The 22,468-nt window shown below is 41.2% G+C and overlaps 1 protein-coding gene across 6 annotated transcripts in view; it reads left to right on the forward strand.

Moving 5' to 3' along the window:
• The first annotated feature begins 1,808 nt into the window (after positions 1-1,808).
• Positions 1,809-22,468, forward strand: part of STXBP3 (syntaxin binding protein 3) — a 43,309-nt gene continuing 22,649 nt past the window's right edge. Inside the window, exons 1-7 of one of the 6 annotated variants that reach the window (XM_008164318.4) lie at positions 1,963-2,004; positions 2,990-3,098; positions 9,931-9,980; positions 10,077-10,171; positions 11,654-11,735; positions 18,319-18,395; positions 18,951-19,029. In XM_008164318.4, coding sequence (XP_008162540.1) covers positions 11,705-11,735; positions 18,319-18,395; positions 18,951-19,029 — 187 coding nt within the window. In that variant the 5' untranslated portion in view covers positions 1,963-2,004; positions 2,990-3,098; positions 9,931-9,980; positions 10,077-10,171; positions 11,654-11,704. Of the gene's footprint in view, positions 2,005-2,989; positions 3,099-6,904; positions 7,143-9,930; positions 9,981-10,076; positions 10,172-11,653; positions 11,736-18,318; positions 18,396-18,950; positions 19,030-22,468 lie in introns of those variants that run through there. The other 5 variants (XM_065554311.1, XM_065554307.1, XM_005285477.5 and 2 more) reach the window with 5 other exon arrangements.

The following is a 22,468-nucleotide window of genomic DNA, read 5'->3' on the forward strand; positions in this document are numbered from 1 at the left end:
ATAACTACATTGGAATTTGGTCTTACTGGTTGAAGTTCACTACATATTGTGATACTATTTCTACCAAATGCCATCTCTTTCTTTTTGTTCAGAATTATGCTTGGGTTTTGTTTCCTATTGTAATAGGAAAATGTCATACTATAGTTAATAATTTGAGGAAGTATCTTTCTTATACTTCTTTGTATGGTGCACAGTGAAGTAGAAATTACTTTCAGTTTTAATGTCTCTAGTGTGGTTGGTACAAATGTTCATCTTTGGGTTTCCTTTTGTCTCCAGATTATTATTATAGTTTGTGATACATGATTCTTTATTTGTTAAAAGTCTCCCTGTATTTTTCATATTTCACTGTGGCAAAGAATATGCTAGGGTAATCTTCTGTGTAAAAATCTGTAGCAGTTTATCTAATATCACCATGATATCCAGGCACTAACAAAACTACATAAACAGTCCATCTGAAATACTGTATTCTCCACTCTTCATTATTCTTTTTTGTTCAGTTAAAGTATGCATAAATAGTTTTCAATTACATTATTCGTTATGTTCAGGGAAGCAATGTAGAGTCTTAAGGCTGTTTTTATGGGAAAGCAATTGCAAATAGATGAGTCTTACATTTGTGTCTGAAAGTTGCAAACCCATGGTCATTACCATTTTTGATGGAAAGGCATTCCAGTCATTAGTCACCCTCTTGCTCCTGCAGCAAGTGTAATCCTTGCTACTGACCTTATCCCTTGTCCCTGAAAAATGTAATTGCTGTAATAAATCACAGAGAAAAAGTGCCTGAGATCATCTGGGTTCACCTCTCTCAGGGATTTGAAGATCAAGACCAGGATTTTGAATTGAATCTAGTTTTGGACAGGGAGTCACTGTAGATTTTGGAGCATTAGATTGCTGTGCGTATATCACCCATCCTATGTTAGTAGACAAACCACTCCATGTTTGATCAGCTAGAGTGTAAACCCTTTACTTTCAATCCATGGTACAATGCACTGGAATACATCACCATGACCAGGGCTCTATACAATAGGACTGAATGCATCCCCTGAGCAGTTGGAGCTACTAAGAGGCATTTCTAGCCATTATAGCTATTTGTGTATCCAGAAGAAGCAGAGTCCAGAAGACTCCCCAGGCCATGAACTGACTTGATGATTACACTGAAGACTTCTTCAGGTGAGGGTGACTTTTGTAGTTATAGACATTTCTTTTGGGTAACTTCCCACACTTACATAATTCTCTATCTTGCCAAAGATTAGTTTGTCAGCTGCTTCATGCAGATGCATTTTGTTCTCAGGCAACAGGAAAACTGAATAGGATGGTTTGTGTTTGATGTGAAGGGGATGAGAGTAGACACCTGGCCTGGCACCACGTGTGGGTCATGGAGTTTGATGCATGATTCTCAGCTGCTCCTGTATTGCCTTTAGGTTCTGCAGTAGTATGGTGAATGAGTGCTACTTGATATTGGGGAGGGCACTGGTGCATGTGGGTCTGTCTGCGAGACTGGGACAGCCCAGGCCTGATCGGATGTGGACCATGATTCTGGTGTTGGTCCGCCAGAGGACGGAGTGTAATGTCCCTCTCCTGTGACACCGGGCACGGTCCCCATTGGTAACGCTCGGTTCCCGTCAGTAAGCCTCTGCTCGGAGCCGTGCCGGGGAGAGCCAGAACCCTCCCACTAACACCCACCCGCCTCCTTCAGCCCGTCTTCTACCCCGCAGCTCCAACCTAGGCCCCATTCCTCTCCCGCCCCCCAGGGCGCACTCCGGCCGCGCCCGGCTTACGTCACGACGCAGTGCCAAAGGGGCGTGGCTCCCAGACAAAAGCGAGGCTTAGGCGGGGTCAGAGGGCGGACTTCGAGGCGGGTAGTATGACGTAGATGAAGCGTAAACGGGATAGGGATTGTGTAAAAGTGACGTCAGGGAGGAGGTGGAGTTTTGGGGGGTAAGATGGCGCCTGCTACGGTGGGGGCCGCGTCCGGGGAGCGGGGTCTCAAGAGCCTGGTGTGGCAGAGTAAGTCCGGGACACCCATGTTCCCTTCCGTCCCTGCGGGCTCCCGCTGCTCGCTCCCTCTCTCTAGGGAAGGGCCCACACGGTTCTGGCGCCGAGATAGCGAGTCCCGGCCCTGGGGCACCAGCACTAGCTTTGCGGCTGCGCCGCGCCTGGCAGCCCCAGGGAGGGGAGCCCGGGCTGAGGTCCTGCCCTCACTCCTTTGGGGGCCTTCCTCCGTGTGCCCCCCCCCCCCAGCCCGTGGTGGGTCTCTGCGCTCCTGCAGCCCGAGCCCGCGGCCTGTTGCACGCCGCCGAGAGGGTGCGGAGCGGCAGGGTCAAGGGCTGGTTGCTGCGGGAGCATGGACCTTGCCTCCCTGAACGGGAGACAGCCGCTGGCCCTACCGGGCCTGAGCTGCTGCCTCCGCCTAGTGATTTGGAGGCTGTAGCGCCCTGCTGCGGAGCCGCGCGCTTCTTCGTAAGCGCCAGGACAGTCCCCGGTCAGTGAAGGCACGGGGCCTGCTGTAAATGTTTTGCGGAAGCGCAGTATAGACTGTGATGTTGAAAAATGAGGTTTTGCCCCATGTGGGTCCTGTCTTCACTGGCCTGGGAAATCCTGTTGGTCGCCGTCTCATTTTAACGGAAGTGCTACAGATGCTGGGAAGTAGTACTGATTTATTACACTGACAACAGGTCTTTATTCTTAAGTTCTCCTCTATGCTCCAATTTGCACCAGTTTAATTAGTTTAGCCTTTGTCTCGATCGTTATTTTTCATTGGAATATTATAAGGGAATAGCTGTGTTACAAAAACTGCAGCATTGACACTGTTCTAAGCACAGTGTTTTCTAATCTTCCTCCTATGGTCAGTGGCGAAAACAGTTGTCAGGGTGTTGACAGAGCTCACCAAGTGGAGCACCCATTGTAGGAAAAAATTGATAATGACAAATTTTGAAGTTTGTTGGCACTGTGTACTCAAGCTGATCAGTCTCCTTCTTCCGTGGTTTTTGAGGGAAGTGGGAGGTTGCCAACTCCGGAGAGAAGGCACCCGCTGTCAAATGCAGTAGTTTTTAGAGTATGGAGCCAATGCTTCTGAAAGGGGATTTTCATCATATTTCAAGGTAATAGTCAATTTTACTGAATATGTTCAAGTAAATGTTCTTCAAGGATTTCTACAGACTTGTTTTTTTGCTTATTCTCAAATGTTAATTACAGACTACTTTGTTTTATTTTTAATTGTTGCCAAATGACCACAAGGAACATATAGCTAGCACTGATGTTTATTATTAGACTGCATATATGAGCAGAAGTGTACTTTTCTTAGCACACTTACTTTTTGTCAGAAAACTGCTGTTTAAAACACCACATACTACTTTTTGTATCGATGTAGTGAACATTTTCTTCTGGCAACTTGATACTAGTAACACAACATATTTGGGAAAGTAGAAGTCCAATCAGAAAATTTATAAAAAAAAAAAAAAAAGTTATACAGCAAAATCTTTAGCTGCTATGATAGTACAAATGGATGTGCATTTCAGAAAATGTGAAATAAGTGAGGAGGGCAAAGCATTTATTACCAATGCATGTTGTCAAATTTGGCAGCACTGGGAGAGTTGCTATCACAGAAGTATGTAGAGTTTGAAAATTGGGTTTGTCATCCAGAACTTGAAAGAGTCACTTGCATTTTCCAAGAAAACTTTCCAGTCACCAGTGAGGAAAAAACAAGGGAATTAAGCCATGTCTACAGAATGTAAACTTTCCTTTGGTGTTGCAAGATGGCAGCAGAGTTTCTAGCCTTTATGGTTGTGAAAGTAACCTTACCTATATATACCCATGTAGTGTGACATTCCTGAATCTTTCTTCAGTGCTCCCTGTAGATTTTTCCAAAGCTGCAAAAAAGTGAGACTACCAAGAGAGACTGAGCACTTCTTTTGCTACTCAGAGGTCTCTGAATATCAGTGAAAATGGCAACAATCTTCTGTCATTCTGAGCAGCAGCAGAGGCAGGTACTGTTGCTGTCCAAGGAGAAGGATTTCCCCCACCCTAAGAAAATGAGGCTGCATATAGTAGATATGCCCCCTTCAATAGCTGAATTGCTGGTGGAAAAGTAAAATATCAGAAAGTCTGACTTTTGTGGGAGATGGACAGGGTATTGGAGGACTCCTGAACAAACAGAAAAATAAGGCTTTGAAGCAGTCAGAAGGGCTGTTTCTCCCCCTCCTTCCCCTAACAGGCAGGAAGTATTGGAATTGAGTAGTGAGGAAGAGTTCCACCATTTCAGAGATGTGTAATAGTGGGAGCTTCATGTTTGTCAGACATGTACTAGTTACAGGTTGGTATAAAAATGGAGTCTGGGGCAACACTCTTACCCCTCCTGGAAAAAGTACAACTCCTTTTTTTTAAGGAAAAGGGGAACCTGGGCTTTTTTAGAGTCCTGCAGATAGATAAATGTCTAGTAAACTCTCCAACATATGCCCTCTCCCAACGTACAGTTTTCTCACTGAGGCCTTCTCTACATTACACAATTTTGTTGGCAAAAGTTGCATTTTGCTGACAAAATAGGGGACGTGTACAGACTATAAAGCTACTTTTGGGTGGCAAAACTCTGCTTTTTTGCTGACAAAATAAAACCACCTCAACAAGAGGCATAACACTTTTTGTGGCATAGTTAAAGCGACAAGCATCAGTGTAGATGCTGCCTTTCATGTTGACATAACTGGCCTCTCCTGGTATCCCACAATGCCTGCCATGACTGCTCTGCTCTCTATTTTGAACTCGGCTGTCCTGCAGGCATGTGCCCTTCCCCTTTCAAAGCTCTGGGAAGTTCTGATAGCTGAGAATGCCTTCTGCTCTGGCAGCAAAGAGCAAATCATTAGGGTGGAATCTTCCTGTTCTCCCTTTCACTAGGAACACAGCAGCAGGCAGACTGCTGGTGGGGGGTGGAACTGCTGTGGGGACTGCTGTGACGTTCCTCAGTGTAGAGAGCGCACTGAGCTGCTGAGGATGCCGCTCCACTCAGCTGAGGAGGCTCTGGGAGAACTTCGAAGGAATCACAGAACCATGAGCAGGCTGCTGCTGTGGGGGAGGGAAAGGGGGAGAGACTGCTGTGCCATGCAGAGGTGGGGGTGATGGTGTCCCCCTGTCTCAGGGTAGCTTTGTCAGGAAGCTGTCTGAACTTAGAGACAGCATGTTAACATAGTTGCTCTCCCCAACACACACACTTCCCCAACACACATTCTGTTTGTCTCTCTTTCTCCCTCTTTTTCCCCCCCCAACACTTCCTGTCACACAGTGCTCCCTGGCCCTCCCCACCTCAGCTGAAAAGCGACAGACAATCTATGAGGATGCCCATGGAATGATAGAGTTGAGAAACCTGCATCATGTGATGCTCTACCTGCCCCAGGAGGCATTGCAAACCCTTCCCAAAGCACCCTGCAGCCAGTTGCATAGTGGGATAGCTACCCACAGTGCACTGCTCTCTGTGTGTTTGCAAGAGCTGCTCGTGTGGAAGTGCTCTGCTGACACAAGGAGAAATGGGTGGATATGCAACAGTGGTTTAATTAAAGCGGTATAACTTTTGTCGACAAAACTCTGTAGTGTAGACATAGCCTGAGTCGTTTTGATTCTCAATATGTGGGTATTGTGCTATAGCTACATTCAGTACATTATATGTACATCTAGCTAAGTTCTTAAAATTATTTGCTGTTTATACAGCAGTGACGCAATTAACATTACAAATTAAATTAACTTAATGTCATAAATGTTACATAAAAGATCTGGGTCTGAGGAGTTTTTAGTCATATACATGAAACAACAAGTGAGCGTGACTGTGTGTGCAGACAAGGGAAGGAAGGGTGAGGGTTGCAAGAACAACTTTGAGATTTGACTTAAGTTATGTACGCCACTTAATGGTATTGCTGTTTGTTTCTATTTATGTAAGATAAGAATGGCCGTACTGGGTCAGACTAATGGTCCATCTAGCCCAGTATGCTGTCCGACAGTGGTTGGTGCTAGATGTTTCAGAGGGAATGAACAGAATAGAGCAACTTAAGTGACCCATCCCTTGTTATCTAGTCCTAGCTTACAGCAGTATGAGTTTTAGGGATACCAGGAGCATGGGATTGCGTCCCTGAACATCTTGGCTAACGGTTGATGATGGACTATCCTTCATGAATTTATCTAAATCCCTTTTTAATCCCTAAATCCCCAGTTATACTTTTGGTCTTCATAACATCCCCTGGCAACAAGTTCCATAGATTGACAGTATGTTGTGCGAAAAAGTACTTCCTTATATTTGTTTGAAACCTGCTACCTACTAATTTCATGGGGTGGGAAATCTCTGTTTGTTGTTACGTGAAGGGGTGAAGAACACTTCCCTATTCACTTTCTCCACAACATTCATGACGTTAGACTTCTATTATGTCCCCCTACCTTCCCCTTAGTCATCTCTTTTGTAAACTGAACAGTCCCAGTCTTCTTAATCTCTGCTCATCTGGAAGCTGTTCCATACACACATAATTTTTGTTGCTCTTTTCTGTATGTACCTTTTCCAATTCTATTTTTTGGGGCGACCAGAATTGCATGCAGTATTCAAGGTGTGCGTGCACAATGGCTTTATATATTGACATGATATTTTTCTCTTACTTATCACTTCCCTATTGGTTCCTAACATTGTTAGGTTTCATAGTGGTAGCCGTGTTATTCTGTATCAGCAAAAAGAACGCGGAGTACTTGTGGCACCTTAGCAAACATTGCTAGTGTTTTTGACTACTGCTGCACCTGTCTTTCAAGGAATTATCCTCAATGACCCCAAGATCTTTCTTGAGTGGTAACAGCTAATTTAGACCCCCATCATTTTCTATATGTAGATGGGATTATGTACTTAATATGCTTATAATCTAATCTTCAGTTGTTCTTTTGACAACAGAAGCATTATAAGGACTTGCTTAAGGACAATCTAAGAAAGTCCAATATTGACATTTATACTTGGGAGACACTTGCCCAGGATTGCTTAAAATAGAGTGAAGTCCTACGTGATGGTCCCCTGCATTTTGAACTTGCTCTCCTACAAGCCGAAGAGGACAAGAGGTGCAGGAGGAAGGAGAGACTGGCTTGCAGTCATGGTCAACAGCCTCCTGCTGAGCCTGAAAACATCTGCTCTCATTGTAAGAGAACTTGTGGTTCAAGGATTGACCTTATTAGTCACCTGAGGACCCATAACTCCCATGGAAGATGATCATGCTCGGTAACGAGTGATCGCCCATAATCATCATCACAGTTGTGCAAGCAGTTATCATAGACTAGAGTTGAGGCTCAGCAGTTATATCAAAGAACAATGGAAATTACTAAGATTTATTATTAGATTTACTTATGATAATCCATTCTCAATACATTAGTGCCTAACACAGTTATCACACTTCCAGGGAGGCACTTGTTTTTAAGGCACTTTGAAAAGTGTAGTTAGTACGGTTTGAATAGATTGGTCTCAAAAGGACAAATTTAGAATATTAAAAGCAGTTGCTTAAAACAATTTTTTCAGGCCAGTTTGCTTGGATGAATAAAGGAGTTAAAATATGGTTTACTTGAGGTCTCACTAGAGAGTGTAGACTCAGCAAGATAATCTAGTTATTTGTATTTCTCCTTCTATTCTGTAATATAATCTTTGAATATTTGTTATTTTCTTAACTGTGGGATGGGGTAGAGTCCTTTCCACATGGTTGGTCCAGGTGTCTGTCATGCTTAGGATTCTTCAGCTTGTTGGGTTCAGTCAATTCTCAAGAGCATGTGGTGACTTCAGTTTATATAGCCTAGTTTCAGGACTTGTAGGAAGGGGCCGCCCTCTTATTCCTATTGGACACATGCCAAGTGAGTGCTTAAATTTTAGCTCTTTGTGTTGCTTCCATCAGTAGATTAAGGGTCTCAAACATGTGGCTCGCAGGCCGGCGGAGTTATTTCCTGTGGCCACCAAGCTCCTCTCACCTGCCGCCCCCCCAGCGTGCCGCGTCCCCACTCCTCTGCCTACCTCCAGGTGCTTCCTGCCGCCAAACAGCTGTTTGGCAGTGCTTAGCGCTTTCCGGGAAGGAGGGGGAGCCGCACGTTATGGGGAGGAGGTGGAGAAGAGGCGGGACAGGGGCGGGGATTTGGGGAAGGGATTGGAATAGGGGCAGGGAGGGGGCGGAGTTGGGGTGGAGACTTTGGGGAAGGGGTTGGAATGGGGGTGGGGTAAGGGTGGGGCCTCATGGAAGAGGTGGAGTCAGAGCAGGGCCAGGGTTAGAGGGGGCGGTTTTTGTATCTTTATATGAACAGGTGTCAGTGATGTGGCACTCGGGCCAATATACTAGTCCTCATGTGGCCCTCATGGTGACTTGAGTTTGAGATACCTGCAATAGATGGTGATGGTATATAACAAATTTCTTTAATCCTTTCCTTATCAGCGTTTTTTTTAAGTTTGATTTGTTTCAAGGATTGTATTTCATTATTAGCCCCTGCTGTCTACTGAGATCCTCCCCTTTAAGCAAGTTCTCTTAATATCCTAAGTTGTACCCTGGTTGATATTTTTTGATATTTTTTTCCTTGTGCTAGACAGTTCCTATTACTTCTAGAGTGCAACAGTTATTTACAATGAAAACAACAAAATCCTTAATATTTTAAATTTGGAGGACATACTCCATACACTCCTTGATTGTACATGAGCAGTTTGTTATGTTGGGCTTGCCATAGAACAAGACATTTTCCACACATAGAAGGATGTAGATCTGACTCACAAGGCAAACAAATGAGCAGATTCTGATATGGGGTGAAAGATTATTTACAGTATATTTGAGTTACAAAGAAAACAATGTATAGTTTGAGGTGAACATTTTGCTTGGATTTCTTGGTGTAACAGTTATTTTGTTCAATTTGACCTTCAGTCTTACGGCAACATTTCTAATTTTGCTTAACTTGCATCTTCCCCAACCATTTCTTTATCCACTCATAATGTGTAATGGGTCACTTTGCATAAGAAAGCAGCATGTCACCCTCACATGGTAACTTAGAGTTCTTTTTAGGTAGGTTGGGAGGGAGGAAAAAGGTTTTATCCGTATGCAAATTGAGAGATTCTTGCCTAGATATAACAATATTCTCATTTAATCATTTTAATTAGAATTCCTGACTTTGACTGTCAGTCCTTAGACAAAGTGTCTCGCATGATGTGAACCATTTTCTTCTTGTCTTTCTTGGTGGATCTTATTTTGGGATAAACAGTGGTGGATAGCTTTTCCAATTTTTAAGGGACAGAAGGAATCAGTTGTTGTTAATCAATCAAGGCATATTTGTTCTGTATATCCCTTGCAGCTAGTTATGTTTGTACAGAGCCTACAAATGACAGTTGCTCCTCAGAGATCACAATATAAAAGGAATCATACTTCCAAGCATTTGCTTTTTTCTTTTCTAAAACAATGGGTATTTTTCATAGGTTACTCTTGGGATGGTAGAGTAAAGCAAAAATGCCTAGCTATGTATTTAAAAGTATGCAATATGTTTTTGCATACTTTTGTTTGTATATATACATCTGATCCTGCACGTACCTAAAGTGTTAGCTTAACATTGTGCTCAAGAAGAGTCTTGTTGAATTCAGTAGGAACTGTTCCCCAACATAAAGTTATGAATGTGACTAAATGTTCGCAGGATCAGGATAATCATTTGGACTGATTATATAGATCTGTAAATTATGAAACTAGTTCAAGTGAAAACTACAGCTTCAAGTTTTGCACTACTTTTTGTAAAATAGAGCAAAGGACTAGTTGCAAAAATGATACTTCTGGAGACTCGCCTAGCAAAAGATTACATCTTGTGCTTTTTGACATCTCCATAAACATAACTGTTACTGAATAAGTTGTTACGGTGTTTGTTCTTGTATGTCTTTAAACTGACATGTTGTGTTTTTCTTTTTTTTTTTCTTTTTTTTAACAGAGCTAAAATTATCAGTATTTGATGATTGTAGGAAGGAAGAAGAATGGAAGGTATAGTTCATTTTGCTTTTTGCAACACTTGAGAATTACTAAAAGCAATAGTCTGTTTCATTAAGTACGCTAACTCTATTTCTTTGCTTGCCTGAGATTTCTTCACAGCACTTTCATTAAATGACCTGTAGTAGATGGACAAATGGATTTGTCTTCTGGTTTCCTAGTGATGTAGAAAGAAGACCTGAAAGGTGATTCTGTTGGTTTTTAAACTTTAGAAATTCAGGTCTTGTCTTACCCTATTTTCCTGAAAGACACAACAGCCTCACTCATTTCTCTGTAACTTTCCATTGATTGAGTTCCACCGGTGGGAATGCTATGTTGGCCTTATATGGTATATTTATGCTGCAGTTAAAAACCCGCAGCTGGCCTGTGCCAGCTGACTTGGGCTCAGGATAATGGGATGTTTAATTGCAATTGCAGAAGTTCGGACTTGGACTGCAACCTGAGCTCTGAGACCTTCCCACCTTACACGGTCCTAGAGCCTGGGCTCCAGCCTGAGCCCGAACATCTACACCACAATTAAACAACTCCTTAGCCCAAGCCCTGATGAGTCTAAGTCAGCTGGCACAAGCCAGACACTTTTTTAATTGCAGTGTAGACATATACACAACAGACTTAAAGGGTATCTGTTTTGAGCAGGCTTAGACAATATGTAAAAAGAACAGGAGTACTTGTGGCACCTAGAGTCTAACAAATTTATTATTTATTAGGATGCGTCCGAAGAAGTGGGCTGTAGTCCACGAAAGCTTATGCTCTAATAAATTTGTTAGTCTCTAAGGTGCCACAAGTACTCCTGTTCTTTTTGCGGATACAGACTAACACGGCTGCTACTCTGAAATTAGACAATATGGTGCTTTATTAGAATTTGGGTTTTTTTTTTAAAATCAGAAAAACATCAGGGTTGTTACACAGACAATAAAAATACTCCCATTATGTGATGCAGCTGTTCTTGCCGTGAACAAAAAGATCTGTAGAATAAAATTTGCCCAGGGAGATGGGGAGAGGAAGCTTAAAATAATTCAGGATAAACTGATTTGAAGAGGAAGGCTTTACACTAAACCAAACATAATGAAGACAGCCACTGCAGGATTCAAGGAGATCTTCTGACATAGCAAATTCTGCAAATAGCTCTCTGAGCCACAAAGTTCTCAACCCAAGCAAGATGGAAGTTTGGAATGTTGAGTAAGGCCAGCCAGGCTGATCTCAATTGTCATGGAAGACCTAGGATGAAAAATGGTTAGAGCAGGGGTCGGCAACCTTTCAGAATTGGTGTGCTTAGTCTTCATTTAATTACTCTAATTTAAGGTTTCGTATGCCAATAATACATTTTAACGTTTTTAGAAAGTCTCTTTCTAGAAGTCTATAATATATAACTAACCTATTGTTGTATGTAAAGTAAATAAGGTTTTAAAAATGTTATATATAAAAATAAAATTTTGCTTTGCAAAATCCATGTTACTTGTAACCCCTTAAAATAAAAATAGCAACCTTGCAGTAATAAAGTGAGCGATTAGGAAAAATAAATTGGTAAGAGAATAATTTCAGTTTCAAGCTTCCACAGCTTATCAAAGAAAGAGAATTAAGAACATGAAATATACCTTGTCTTACAGTAACTGTAGCTGATTCTGAATTATTTGTCTAAATGCTGCTTCATTTGTTTTTATATTTAGATAATTATTTTAGACGACTTTACCACTAAACTACTGTCGTCATGTGGCAAAATGACTGATTTACTGGCAGAAGGCATCACTGGTAAGTGTAAAATAGTTGTTTAAAAAAAAAAAAAAAAAAAAGCACCTTTAATCTGGGGCAGATAAAAATGTTGGGCTAATAAATAAGGCTATGTTTTAGCTACGGTATTTTTAGTAAAAGTGACGGACAGGTCACAGACAGTAAACAAATTCACTGCGCTAATAAGCGATGGTAACATAAACACCACCCTATAACGGAAACCTACTGACCGCTATACGTACCTACATGCCTCCAGCTTTCATCCAGACCATATCACACGATCCATTGTCTACACTCTACAGCCAAGCTCTAAGATACATCCGCATTTGCTCGATCCTTCAGACAGAGACAAAAACCTACAGGATTTCTATCAAGCATTCTTAAAACTACAATACCCACCTGCTGAAGTGAAGAAACAGGACAGAGCCAGAAGGGTACCCAGAAGTCACCTAGTACAAGACCGGCCCAATAAAGGAAGTAACAGAACGCCACTAGCCGTCACCTATAGCCCCCAACTAAAACCTCTCCAGCGCATCATCAAGGATCTACAATCTATCCTGACCGACCTTGGGGGACAGGTCGGTCCTCGCTTACAGACAGCCCCCCAATCTGAAGCAAATACTCACCAGCAACCACACACAAAAAACACCAACCCAGGAACCAAACCCTGTAACAAACCCTGGTGCCAACTCTGTCCACATATCTATTCAAGGGACACCATCATAGGACCTAGCCACATCAGCCACACCATCAGGGGCTCGTTCACCTGCACATCTACCAATGTGATATATGCCATCATGTGACAGCAATGCCCCTGTGCCATGTACAGTGGCCAAACAGGACAGTCTCTATGCAAAAGAATAAATGGACACAAATCTGACATCAGGAATCATAACATTCAAAAACCAGTAGAAGAACACTTCAGTCTCCCTGATCACTTAATAATAGACCTAAAAGTGGCAATTCTTCAACAAAAAAACTTCAAAAACAGACTCCAACGTGATACTGCAGAACTGAAATTAATTTGCAAACTGGACACCATCAGATTAGGCCTGAATAAAGACTGGGAGTGGGGGAGGGATAGCTCAGTGATTTGAGCGTTGGCCTGTTAAACCCAGGGTTGTGAGTTAAATCCTTGAGGGGGCCATTTAAGGATCTGGGGCAAAATCAGTACTTGGTCCTGCTAGTGAAGGCAGGGGGCTGGATTCAATGACCTTTCAAGGTCCCTTCCAGTTATAGGAGATAGGATATCTCCATTATTATTATTATTATTATTTTTTATACAAAACCTAAACCTAATTTCCCCCTACCGTTACACACATCTTGTTGTCAACTATCTGAAATGGGCCACTCTCATTACCACTTTGAAAGTCATTTTTCTTCCCTTGGTATCCTGCTGTCAATTGAATTGTCTTGTTAGACTGACGTCACGCTTGGTAAGGCAACTCATATCTTTTCATGTATTTATACCTGCTCCTGTATTTTCCACTCCATGCATCTGATGAAGTGGGTTCTAGCCCACGAAAGCTTATGCCTAAATAAATTTGTTAGTCTCTAAGGTGCCATAAGGACTCCTTGTTGTTGTGTGTGTTTTGTGACCTGTCCATGACTTTTACTAAAAATACCTGACTAAAACATGGGTGGGGAGCCGTGGGGGGACAGAGGTGCTGGGGGAGGTGACTTGGAGGGGCTGGGCAGCATGGCCGGGGATGGGGGGTGAGCAGCATGGCCCGGGACCCCTGCTGCTGCGAGGCCTGGAGCTCCGTGCAGGGGGGAGTGTTGGCAGGCCTGGCAGGGGCTCCCTACCAGCTCTGCGTCCCTGCAGCAGAGGGGGGGGTTGCTCGGCGCGCCGCTCCCGCAGCTCCCATTAGCCAGGAACTGCAGCCAATGGGAGCTGTGGGGGTTGGGCCTGCGGATGCAAGCAGCATGTGGCGCAGTGCTTTCCCCTTCCTCCCCCCAGCCCCTTCGCTGCTTAGGAGCTGCAGGGCTGTGGGAGCCGGGCAGCCCCCACCTTTAGCCCCCTTCCACACACCCAAACTGCTGCTGCTGGCTGGGCAGCCCCTGAGCCAGCACCAGCGGTTGCAGAAGTCACAATGGTCACAGAAAATCACAGAATCCGTGACCTCCGAATGGACTAGCAGCCTTACTAATAAATATATGCACTGTATGTAATATTACTATTATAAAGGAGAAAAAGCTCATAAGACTGTGTTTCTTTATTTACTTGTTTAATATTCCATGGTTTGTTAATTGCAAGCCTGAAAAACTGCGTTTAATGCTGCTCTCGAAAAAACCTTGCAGCATTGGTGCTGCAAAGTGGCATGTTGGCAAGTATAATATTTGTAAAATCCAGAAACTGGTCTGCCATAGCTGACTGGCTGTTTAGTCTTGAAACTTTATGCTGTCAGTTGAGAGACGTGCCTTTTCCCTGTCTGCTTTCCTTAAAATCTGGTATGCTTGATCAAATTTGAAGGTCCAGTGTAGGAAGACTTGCTTGAAAGAACTTTACAGTTGGATGATAGTTAACTTTTCTTTACTTGGAGACTTCACTTTTGGGCAAAGTGTTCTTCAGTGTTTTTCATGCTATATAAGTGATTAGATGCTCCCCTGTACTTTCAGGGAAGCAGCAAATCAAGTATGTGGTCAGACACAAGATGGACTTCTTGAGAATGTATTTTCAATTGTAGTTAGCTCAGTGAAAATACGTGTTTAGTGTAGAGTTTTGGACAAAGAAATACAAAGTATTAGAATGTATGAAGAACAGGATATAGCATTCTCAGCATTCTCACCACATATAAATCAATGGAATGCCCTCATCTTGAATCCTGTATCCAGTCTCGAGAAAACAGAAATAGGAGAGGTCCAGAGAAGGGAAACCAAAATTGCTGAAGGCATGGAAAAACTTTCCTATGGAAAAGACTGAATCTGAATCCTTTCCATGCCATCAGGCATTGTTTAAGGTATGGAAAAGGCTCTTCCATCCCTGTCCATCGTGTCACTAGAGTAGAACACCAGAGTTACGAACTGACTGGTCAACTACACACCTCATTTGGAACCAGAAGCATGCAATCAGGCAGCAGCAGAAACCCCCCAAAACACCCCAGCAAGGATATTACTGTGTTAAATGTAAATTGCTAAAAAAAAAAATTTTTCTATATTTAAAAAAAAAATAAGGAAACTCTCTGTGCTTGTTTCATTTAAATTAAGGTGGCTAAAAGCAGCATTTTTCTTCTAGCTAGTAAAGTTTCAAAGCTGTATTTAAATCAATGTTCAGTTGTAAAGTTTTGAAACAACAGCCATAATGTTTTGTTCAGAGTTATTGAACAACTTTCATTCCTGAGATTTTTTTGTAACTCTGAGCTTCTACTGTACTCAGAATACTTTGTTGTGTTTCTATAACTTTTGTACAAAGATGGGTTGTTGTTCCATTGCAGTGTTTCATCTTCTCAAGAATATAGGTAAATCTATTCTCAAATATATCATATAGGAGGACCAGTAGGCTGCTTTTAGCCTGATCCCTACCTTTGACCTGTTCAGTTTGTGTGGCCCTATCAAGAGTTAAAACACCTGCAAGCATAGCTGTCAGGTTCACTGGAACACACAAGCCTTCCCTCTACATCAGGGTGCAGTCTCCAGGGAAGGATGGAAAGACTAAGAACTGTTTAAGTTTAGAGTGGAGAGAAGAGGGGACATGATAGCTGTGAATAAAATAATGAATGATATAGAGAATAAGGGGACATCCAATGAAACTAAAAGGTAAAGTTTAAAAGTGCTAAAAGGAAATCCTTCTATTCAATGCCAAATTAACCTATGGAACTGTCAAGACAGATTTTCCCACTCTAGCACTTTGAGTGCAGAAGGTGGGGGGGCCCACAAGGACTCTAAAAGTTAATACTTGCCACTCCAGGCTTGTATTAAACTCCCAAGGTTACAGCTTTTCTCTGACCTTGGATTGGTAGATGCTGCCACCATGCAAATGCAAAACCCCTTTGGGAACCCAGGAAGGCACACTTGGGAATTCCTTCCTGTGGGGTACCCTCAAGCCCTTTCACCCCCACCCCACTCCCCGGGGAAGAGCTGGGAAAGGAGAGGGGGGGGGGGGAAAGTAAATCAACTGTTGCTACCAGCTAATTAAACAATATGTGCACAAACCTCTTAAGACGCACAAATCCAATTCTGTTTGTAAAAAAAAAAAAAAAAAAAAAAAAGGTAAATTTTATTAATAAAAGAAAATGCATCTGGGAACTTAGTCTTCTGCTAGATTAAATAAAAAAACTACAAGAATTAAGCATCAAGAACAGCTCTCTTGAGGTCTAGCTTAAAGGTTACAAGCAAAACAAAAGCACCTGGGGTTAGCACAGAGAAATCCATAAGCCATAAAGAAATAAAAGGGATAAACCTGATCACGTCTTCCTAGACCTTTCCTGATCTACTCACATATCTGGGGTTTTAGGTGAGTAGTTTCTGGGTATGATACTGATGATTTTTTCATACCTGGTCCAAGCTTTTCACAGCATAACTGCTCCCTGTCTGCCTCTCCCCGAGAACAACAGACAAAAGGGAGTCTTGTTCAATTTTAAAATGTTCTAGCCTTCACATGGGCTCTTTTGGCCAGGTGTCCACTCAATTCCTTTTATCTATGCAGCAGTGAGACTTTTTAACCCTTTACAGGTAGAGCAATTAGAGAACAGCTACTAAGAGGGATTTTATAGCTACTGTCTGGCTGGGTGTCCATAAAAGGGAGCTACTCCCACCCCCCTTCATTTATCACAGGAACTCATTTTTACAATGTCAGAGTCCAAGAGCTTTCCAGAATAAAAAGGATTAAAAATGGATAATGAAAATATTCTTGTCTAGAATTAGCTAGAATAAAAAATGAAGGCTATAACTCCTCATTCTTCAGGCAGTCGCTTTCTGCAAGTGTTTAAGGGGAAAGTACCCTGATGGGCAGTTCAATATCTGTCCATTATGGAGTTTCTTGCACCTTCCTCTGAAGCATTTGGTATTGGCCTCTGTCAGAAGCAGAATATCAGATGAGATTTCATTTGATAGTATAATTGCTATATGATATATTTGAGAATAGATTTACCTATATTCTTGAGAAGATGAAACACTGCAATCATAAACTTTATAGCCTGTAAAAACCATTTATTTAAGGGAACACTTATATTTTCCTTGTCTCAGCCGTCTTAAAATTCAAAAAGTAAGTATTTCTCGCTATAAAACTTATTTGAAGTGTGTTTAAAGTTAGTATTTCTGTGATGCCTGATGCCTAAATCATCCTGGTGAAAAGTAATGTTTTGAAATTGATAGTGAATATATTAAACTTTATGAAAGCAGTTTTCAATCTTCTCTAATAGATTCTTTTTTAAAAAAAATCCGTATTTTATGGTGAGACAGTATTTAGGATGGTAACTTCACAATTCTTGCTCACATGAGTATCAATGAGGCTACTTAAAGTAAGGAGAGATTGTATAATTGGACCCTTAGTATGTAATTTTAAACATTGATATTAAATTTGTTCTGCTTTAAGACCGATTATTTACTCGGATACTGTCTTTCCATATGTCCAGTGTATCACATGCCACTTCAGAAAGAACAATAAGCTCAAATCTCAACTGTAATTCACTTTTCAAGTGTATTTTACTCATAGTAAATTGCTTTGCTGTTTCCATCTGAAAATTTTTCAGAACAAATGGGTATAACTTTTCTTAACCACCAAGTAAGTGAAGTGCTGCTTGAAGTGCCAGACTGACAGTCCGGGAAACTGAAGTTCTCTGTTTAATTTACAAAAGTGGTGGCATGATTGGAAGCAAGACAAGTTTTCCCACATTTTCCCACCAATGCATTGCAGCCCTATCTCAAGAAATCCTCTATATGTAATATCTGTAGTGTAATGAGTAAGCTAAACAGAGAAGCCATTAGAAGGACGTGTTACATGAAATAGTTGGCTTTTAAAAAATGACCAACTTGTGCATGCAGTTACGTGTCCAGTAGGTTAATTGCACAAGAAATGCTAAAAGGACAAAAAAAAGCTAGAGCCTTAAAGGTACTCTGTGTTGGTTTTTTCCCTTCTGATGTTGAATAGAAGCATAATTTTACTAAGGTTGTGATCCTGTAAGCTGCTGTTTGCATGTTGGCCCCACGTATGGAGATCCATTGATTTTACTGGGGCTCTATATAAGGGCAGAGGTCTATCTGTGTAGAACAACTTGCAAGATTGGGACCTAGAGGTTTAGTTAGTACGTAACTCTGTTCTACTCTGTCTTTGTGTTAACCTCCAATGTGAAAAATGGGGATTCTTTATAGATTAGGTAGCATCTGGCCCCTGATTTTTATTTATTTTTAAGGCCCCACCCACAGACCTTACTTAATCAATTAAAAGTGTAATTCATCTCTCTCCATAGAATGAGTTTTACACCCATTTTAGCTTATGGAAATACTAATGTAAAATACAATCACTGGTCAAATAGAGCATTATTAGAAGATGCAATCCAGAATGCTTTAGTTTTTTTGTTTATAAACCTTAGTGTTCAATGTAGTTTTCCAAACTTAATTAAGAAAGATATATTGAGTATTGCATTTTGAAATTTATATATTTTAGCTGTGGAGAATGTTTATAAAAACCGTGAGCCTGTCCCGCACATGAAGGCAATTTATTTCATCACTCCAACCAATAAGGTTAGTATTTTTAAGGGGAAAAACTTTTACTTAGTTTTTCTTTTTGATTTTTTTCTTTCTTTTTGTAGTACAGAAAGCATAAAGCACTAAGCCATCGTAATATTACATACTGAGCTATTACAAAGTTGTCATTCAAAATAATGGCTGTAGAAAAGAGTTGGCTGTACTGATGCTACAGAAATGTTCAGAAGAGACTGAATTTCCAATTATTAAATCATTTTCAATCCATAACAATATAATGTAAGATTTTCCTTCTCCCCTCTGCTTTCTTTGCTTCTTTAAAGCAATCTTTTGTACAACGTTTATAGATGAGAATATTACTGATCTTCTTTCATTGTTTTGTCATCCTTGGGCTGGATATATATATAAATATTATAGTTCAGTGTTTACATTCCCATGTGACTGATTACAGTATTTCTGATTTCATACTGATCAATAAACACTAACTTTTCAAAAATATAGACCAAGAAAGTTTGTTCTAAGAGCAGGCAAAATAGACACGAATGACAGTTATTTTCTTTATGGTAAATTACAATTTAGCATTTTTATCTTAAGTCTGTAGATGGGCTTATAAATGACTTTGTAAGTAAAACATCCAGCAAGTACAAAGCAGCATATGTCTACTTCACTGACTGTAAGTAATTTTTTTATTGAGTTTGATAATGATGAATGTTAAAAAGTGGTTGTCAGTCTTATCTTGCTACTAACCTATTCTAATTTTCTAGTTGGTGCATATTTGAAAAATTAACTACTGCACTAAGCTGTGAGGGGAGTTTCGAGACTCAGCTTGTTTACCAGAGTTGAGAATTTAAGTTGAGGTGTTTTAAAACACCTCCAACCCATAATTCTGTCTTTGCCTGTTAATTATGCTGTAAGGCATTGTAGCCAGAAATGGAAAGCCACAGGATGTGGAATTAGAGTTTCTGTTCAGTGTGGCACTGTGGCTTCTTATTTCCCAGAATAAATATGACATTTGCATTTTATGCTTTAGTTTTCAATGTTACATATTTTGGTTTTATTTTTATAACCTGCTAACTGTATTTGTATGCTATAGAATGTAAAGGAAGAAGCTTTTGAGCAAAATTATGAGGTACACAAACATATAATCCTGTGCATAAATAACATCAAAAAATGACTTTCTTGGGATGACAGTTTGCTGTGCTGCAAGGACAGTGGTTTGAAGTTTGATTATATTTCACTTATTCACTATGAACTCAGTTTTGAGCTGGCCTCCACATGCTTGTAGGGAAGTAAGAAAGTGTAGGTGTCCTCTTAATTCCTCTGCATAGTCTACTTGCATCATAAATTGCATGCAAAGAAAAGAACAGCTGTCATTCCATAGGTAATCCCTCAACCTGTGCACCTGTTGGAACTAAGGCTGCACCCCCTCCATTATCAGTCAGCACAGCTGAAAGAGTGTGGAAAGGGAAATAAGCTGTGCTAGGAAAAGGACACCCATACTCTGGGTGTCCCTAAACCTCTGACTGCCAGAAACTGGGACTAGATGACAGGGATGGATCACTCGCTAATTGCCCTGTTCTGTTCGTTCCCTCTGAAGCATTTGGCAGACCCAGTATGGCCATTCTTATATTCTTGTTTAACTTCCTTCCCCCATGGGAAGCAGACATTGAATTTTGGCTGCATCAGTTTGGTTCCTGGTCTACTCTTGGAGCTGTGCAGTTACACGCTTTCCCCTTACTCAGGCCAGATTATAAGACGCCTGTCTATATCTTTAAAAAGAAACCCTCTAATGGAAATCCACTACTAGACTACCCCTCTCCCCCCAAAGCCAAACTACATTCTGCTGTTTGACTTATGATTTGTGGTGTCACTGGTCTGTCTTGTGTGTATGTTTTTGGGGTTTTTTTATTATGCTGTTGTGGTAGAACTTAAAAACCTTAATGTTAAAATGAAAAAATGAGAACAGTACAGAAACTTTCCTCTGAGATACCTATTACAGTAGATTTCCACTGTAGCCTTGTGTTTTCCAGCATATTATTGGGTGAAATGTTTTCCAGAGGGCATTCCATACCCTTTGTATGTGTGCTTCATGGTGGCACCAGAATTCCAAGGTCTGCTCCTTTCTGACTGTAGTTGACAGAGTTCCTTGGGATCAGGCAGCATTTTTTAGTGAAGGTTCCAACTTATAGCAGCACTCTTTAGCTTCAGTATATATTTCCCCACTGCCTTCCAGTGTCCTCTACTGATTTTTTTTTTTTTTTCCATTCCTTGTCAGTCTGTTGCCCAAAGCATGTCTTCGGCTTGCTTCATGGGCAAACTGCTCTATCTCAAAACAGTTGCCAAATCAGCAGCAACAATTGTTGGGGCTTCATTTTCTGCTCCTTTCTGTGCTTCTTCATGCTAGTCATCTGCATTCTTGACATACTTGAGGCTTTGGCCCTAGCTTCTTGGTAGAATATCTAGCTATGCCAACAAACAGCAGGGCCTTAAGTACTTTTGGAGTACTTAATAGCCCCTCTTGTTACAGAGGTTCTTCATTGACACACCATGTTCTTAGTAGTCTTAAGGTTCCATCCCTTCAGTTGACTTTCTGGGGATTTACCAAGATTTGGATCTGTTCAGTGGTTAGCATATGATTCATCAATGCACTGTGGTACTATGCTCTTCACTTAGTTGCCACTTCACTTGCAAGAAAGAGGGAGGTAGATGTAGCAGCTGCGTCAGAAGATGCTCGGTGCAACATGATGGATGTGCCTATGCACTGTTCTCAGATATCCCCCTGAGCCATCAGGCTTTACGAGTGCCTCAAACCCCTTCTGATCTTGAATAAGACTTGTAGTTGGCTCACCCAGAAAACCTCAAAGGCTTTAGTAAAAGTGAAGAACAGAATTTAGCTCCTGTGCTGGGCTTAGGATTTTGCTTTGACGCTCACTTCAGTCCAGGTCCAATCAGAGGCCTTACAGCATAGCTTCTTCACTTGCATTAGTTTTGTCAAGTTTATGGAAGAAAACTTCTGCCTCTTTGTTTAGTCTCTCCTCCAGGAGAAACTCACATCTGAACACCACCTCTGGTAGGGCTTGGACATAGACATCTGGTTTGGTGATGTGTTTAGTGACAATCAATGAGAGCAGCTGCCTCTGGAACCTGTACTTACACGTGTAAATATTTATCAGCCTTCCTATGGAGGTTTATCAGAAGCTTGAGGGCCTGTTGAATGATGAAAGGAAGCTCTGTGGGGAGAAAAGGGAAGTGAATCTGACAGATCTAACAACCAATGCTATCCTTGGTTTCGTTAGGTCTGTTGTACAGTCCTCCTTCTCTTACTCCATCAAGGAAACCAGGGAGAAGGAAGAGCTGTTACAACTAAGACTGGGTTCAGGCATTTAATGATGAGCATTAAAAGTCAATGGGTTCTAATCTCCCTTTTCAAATGTAGCAAGAACCTCTTTAAAAAAAAAAAAAAAAGACTCTGGGTGTCTAGTGATCCTAGACCTGGCATTCATATGGGAAGACCATTTATTTGTTGGGGACTTTGGTTATCCTTTGGTGCTACAAAATTGTCTTCCCTCACAATCCACATTTCATCCATATAGAGCTGCTTTGTAGTTGAGCTATTTTTTTTTTTTTTTTTTAATGGAAGATCTTTACAAGTCACAGCCACCAAGAAACTGAACAACCTTCAAGAGGCCTGGTGGTCTCTTGTCTGTAGGCTTTTAGTTAAAATAGGCTCTAGAGCCCTTAAAATCCACTTGGGTTTTTGTGTCATACAACACTCCTACAATAGGTTCTGATGTTCCAAGAGAACCATGTCTGAATGGCTGTCTAATTGTATATCTCCCTGTTAGAGGTTTACAGATCTGCAACTTAAAGGTTTGTCCATTTATTTCATTTAAGGAAAACCCATTTTGGCTCTCTGTTCAAGGAATTTGCCAAGCATCCATATGGTCTTATCTGCATATATTTACTAATCATTGCTTAAATTCAGCTTCTAGACAAGAATCCAAGTTTAACCTCTCAGTGTTACAGAATATATTTCTAAAATAGGTGCAACCAAACTCTTGTATCTGCTTTTGTATTTTGTTTGGGTATGTGTATTGCCCATTTTGAGGGTG

This window comes from Chrysemys picta, chromosome 8 (assembly GCF_011386835.1).
Source record: "Chrysemys picta bellii isolate R12L10 chromosome 8, ASM1138683v2, whole genome shotgun sequence".
NCBI classification, from domain to species: Eukaryota; Metazoa; Chordata; order Testudines; family Emydidae; genus Chrysemys; species Chrysemys picta.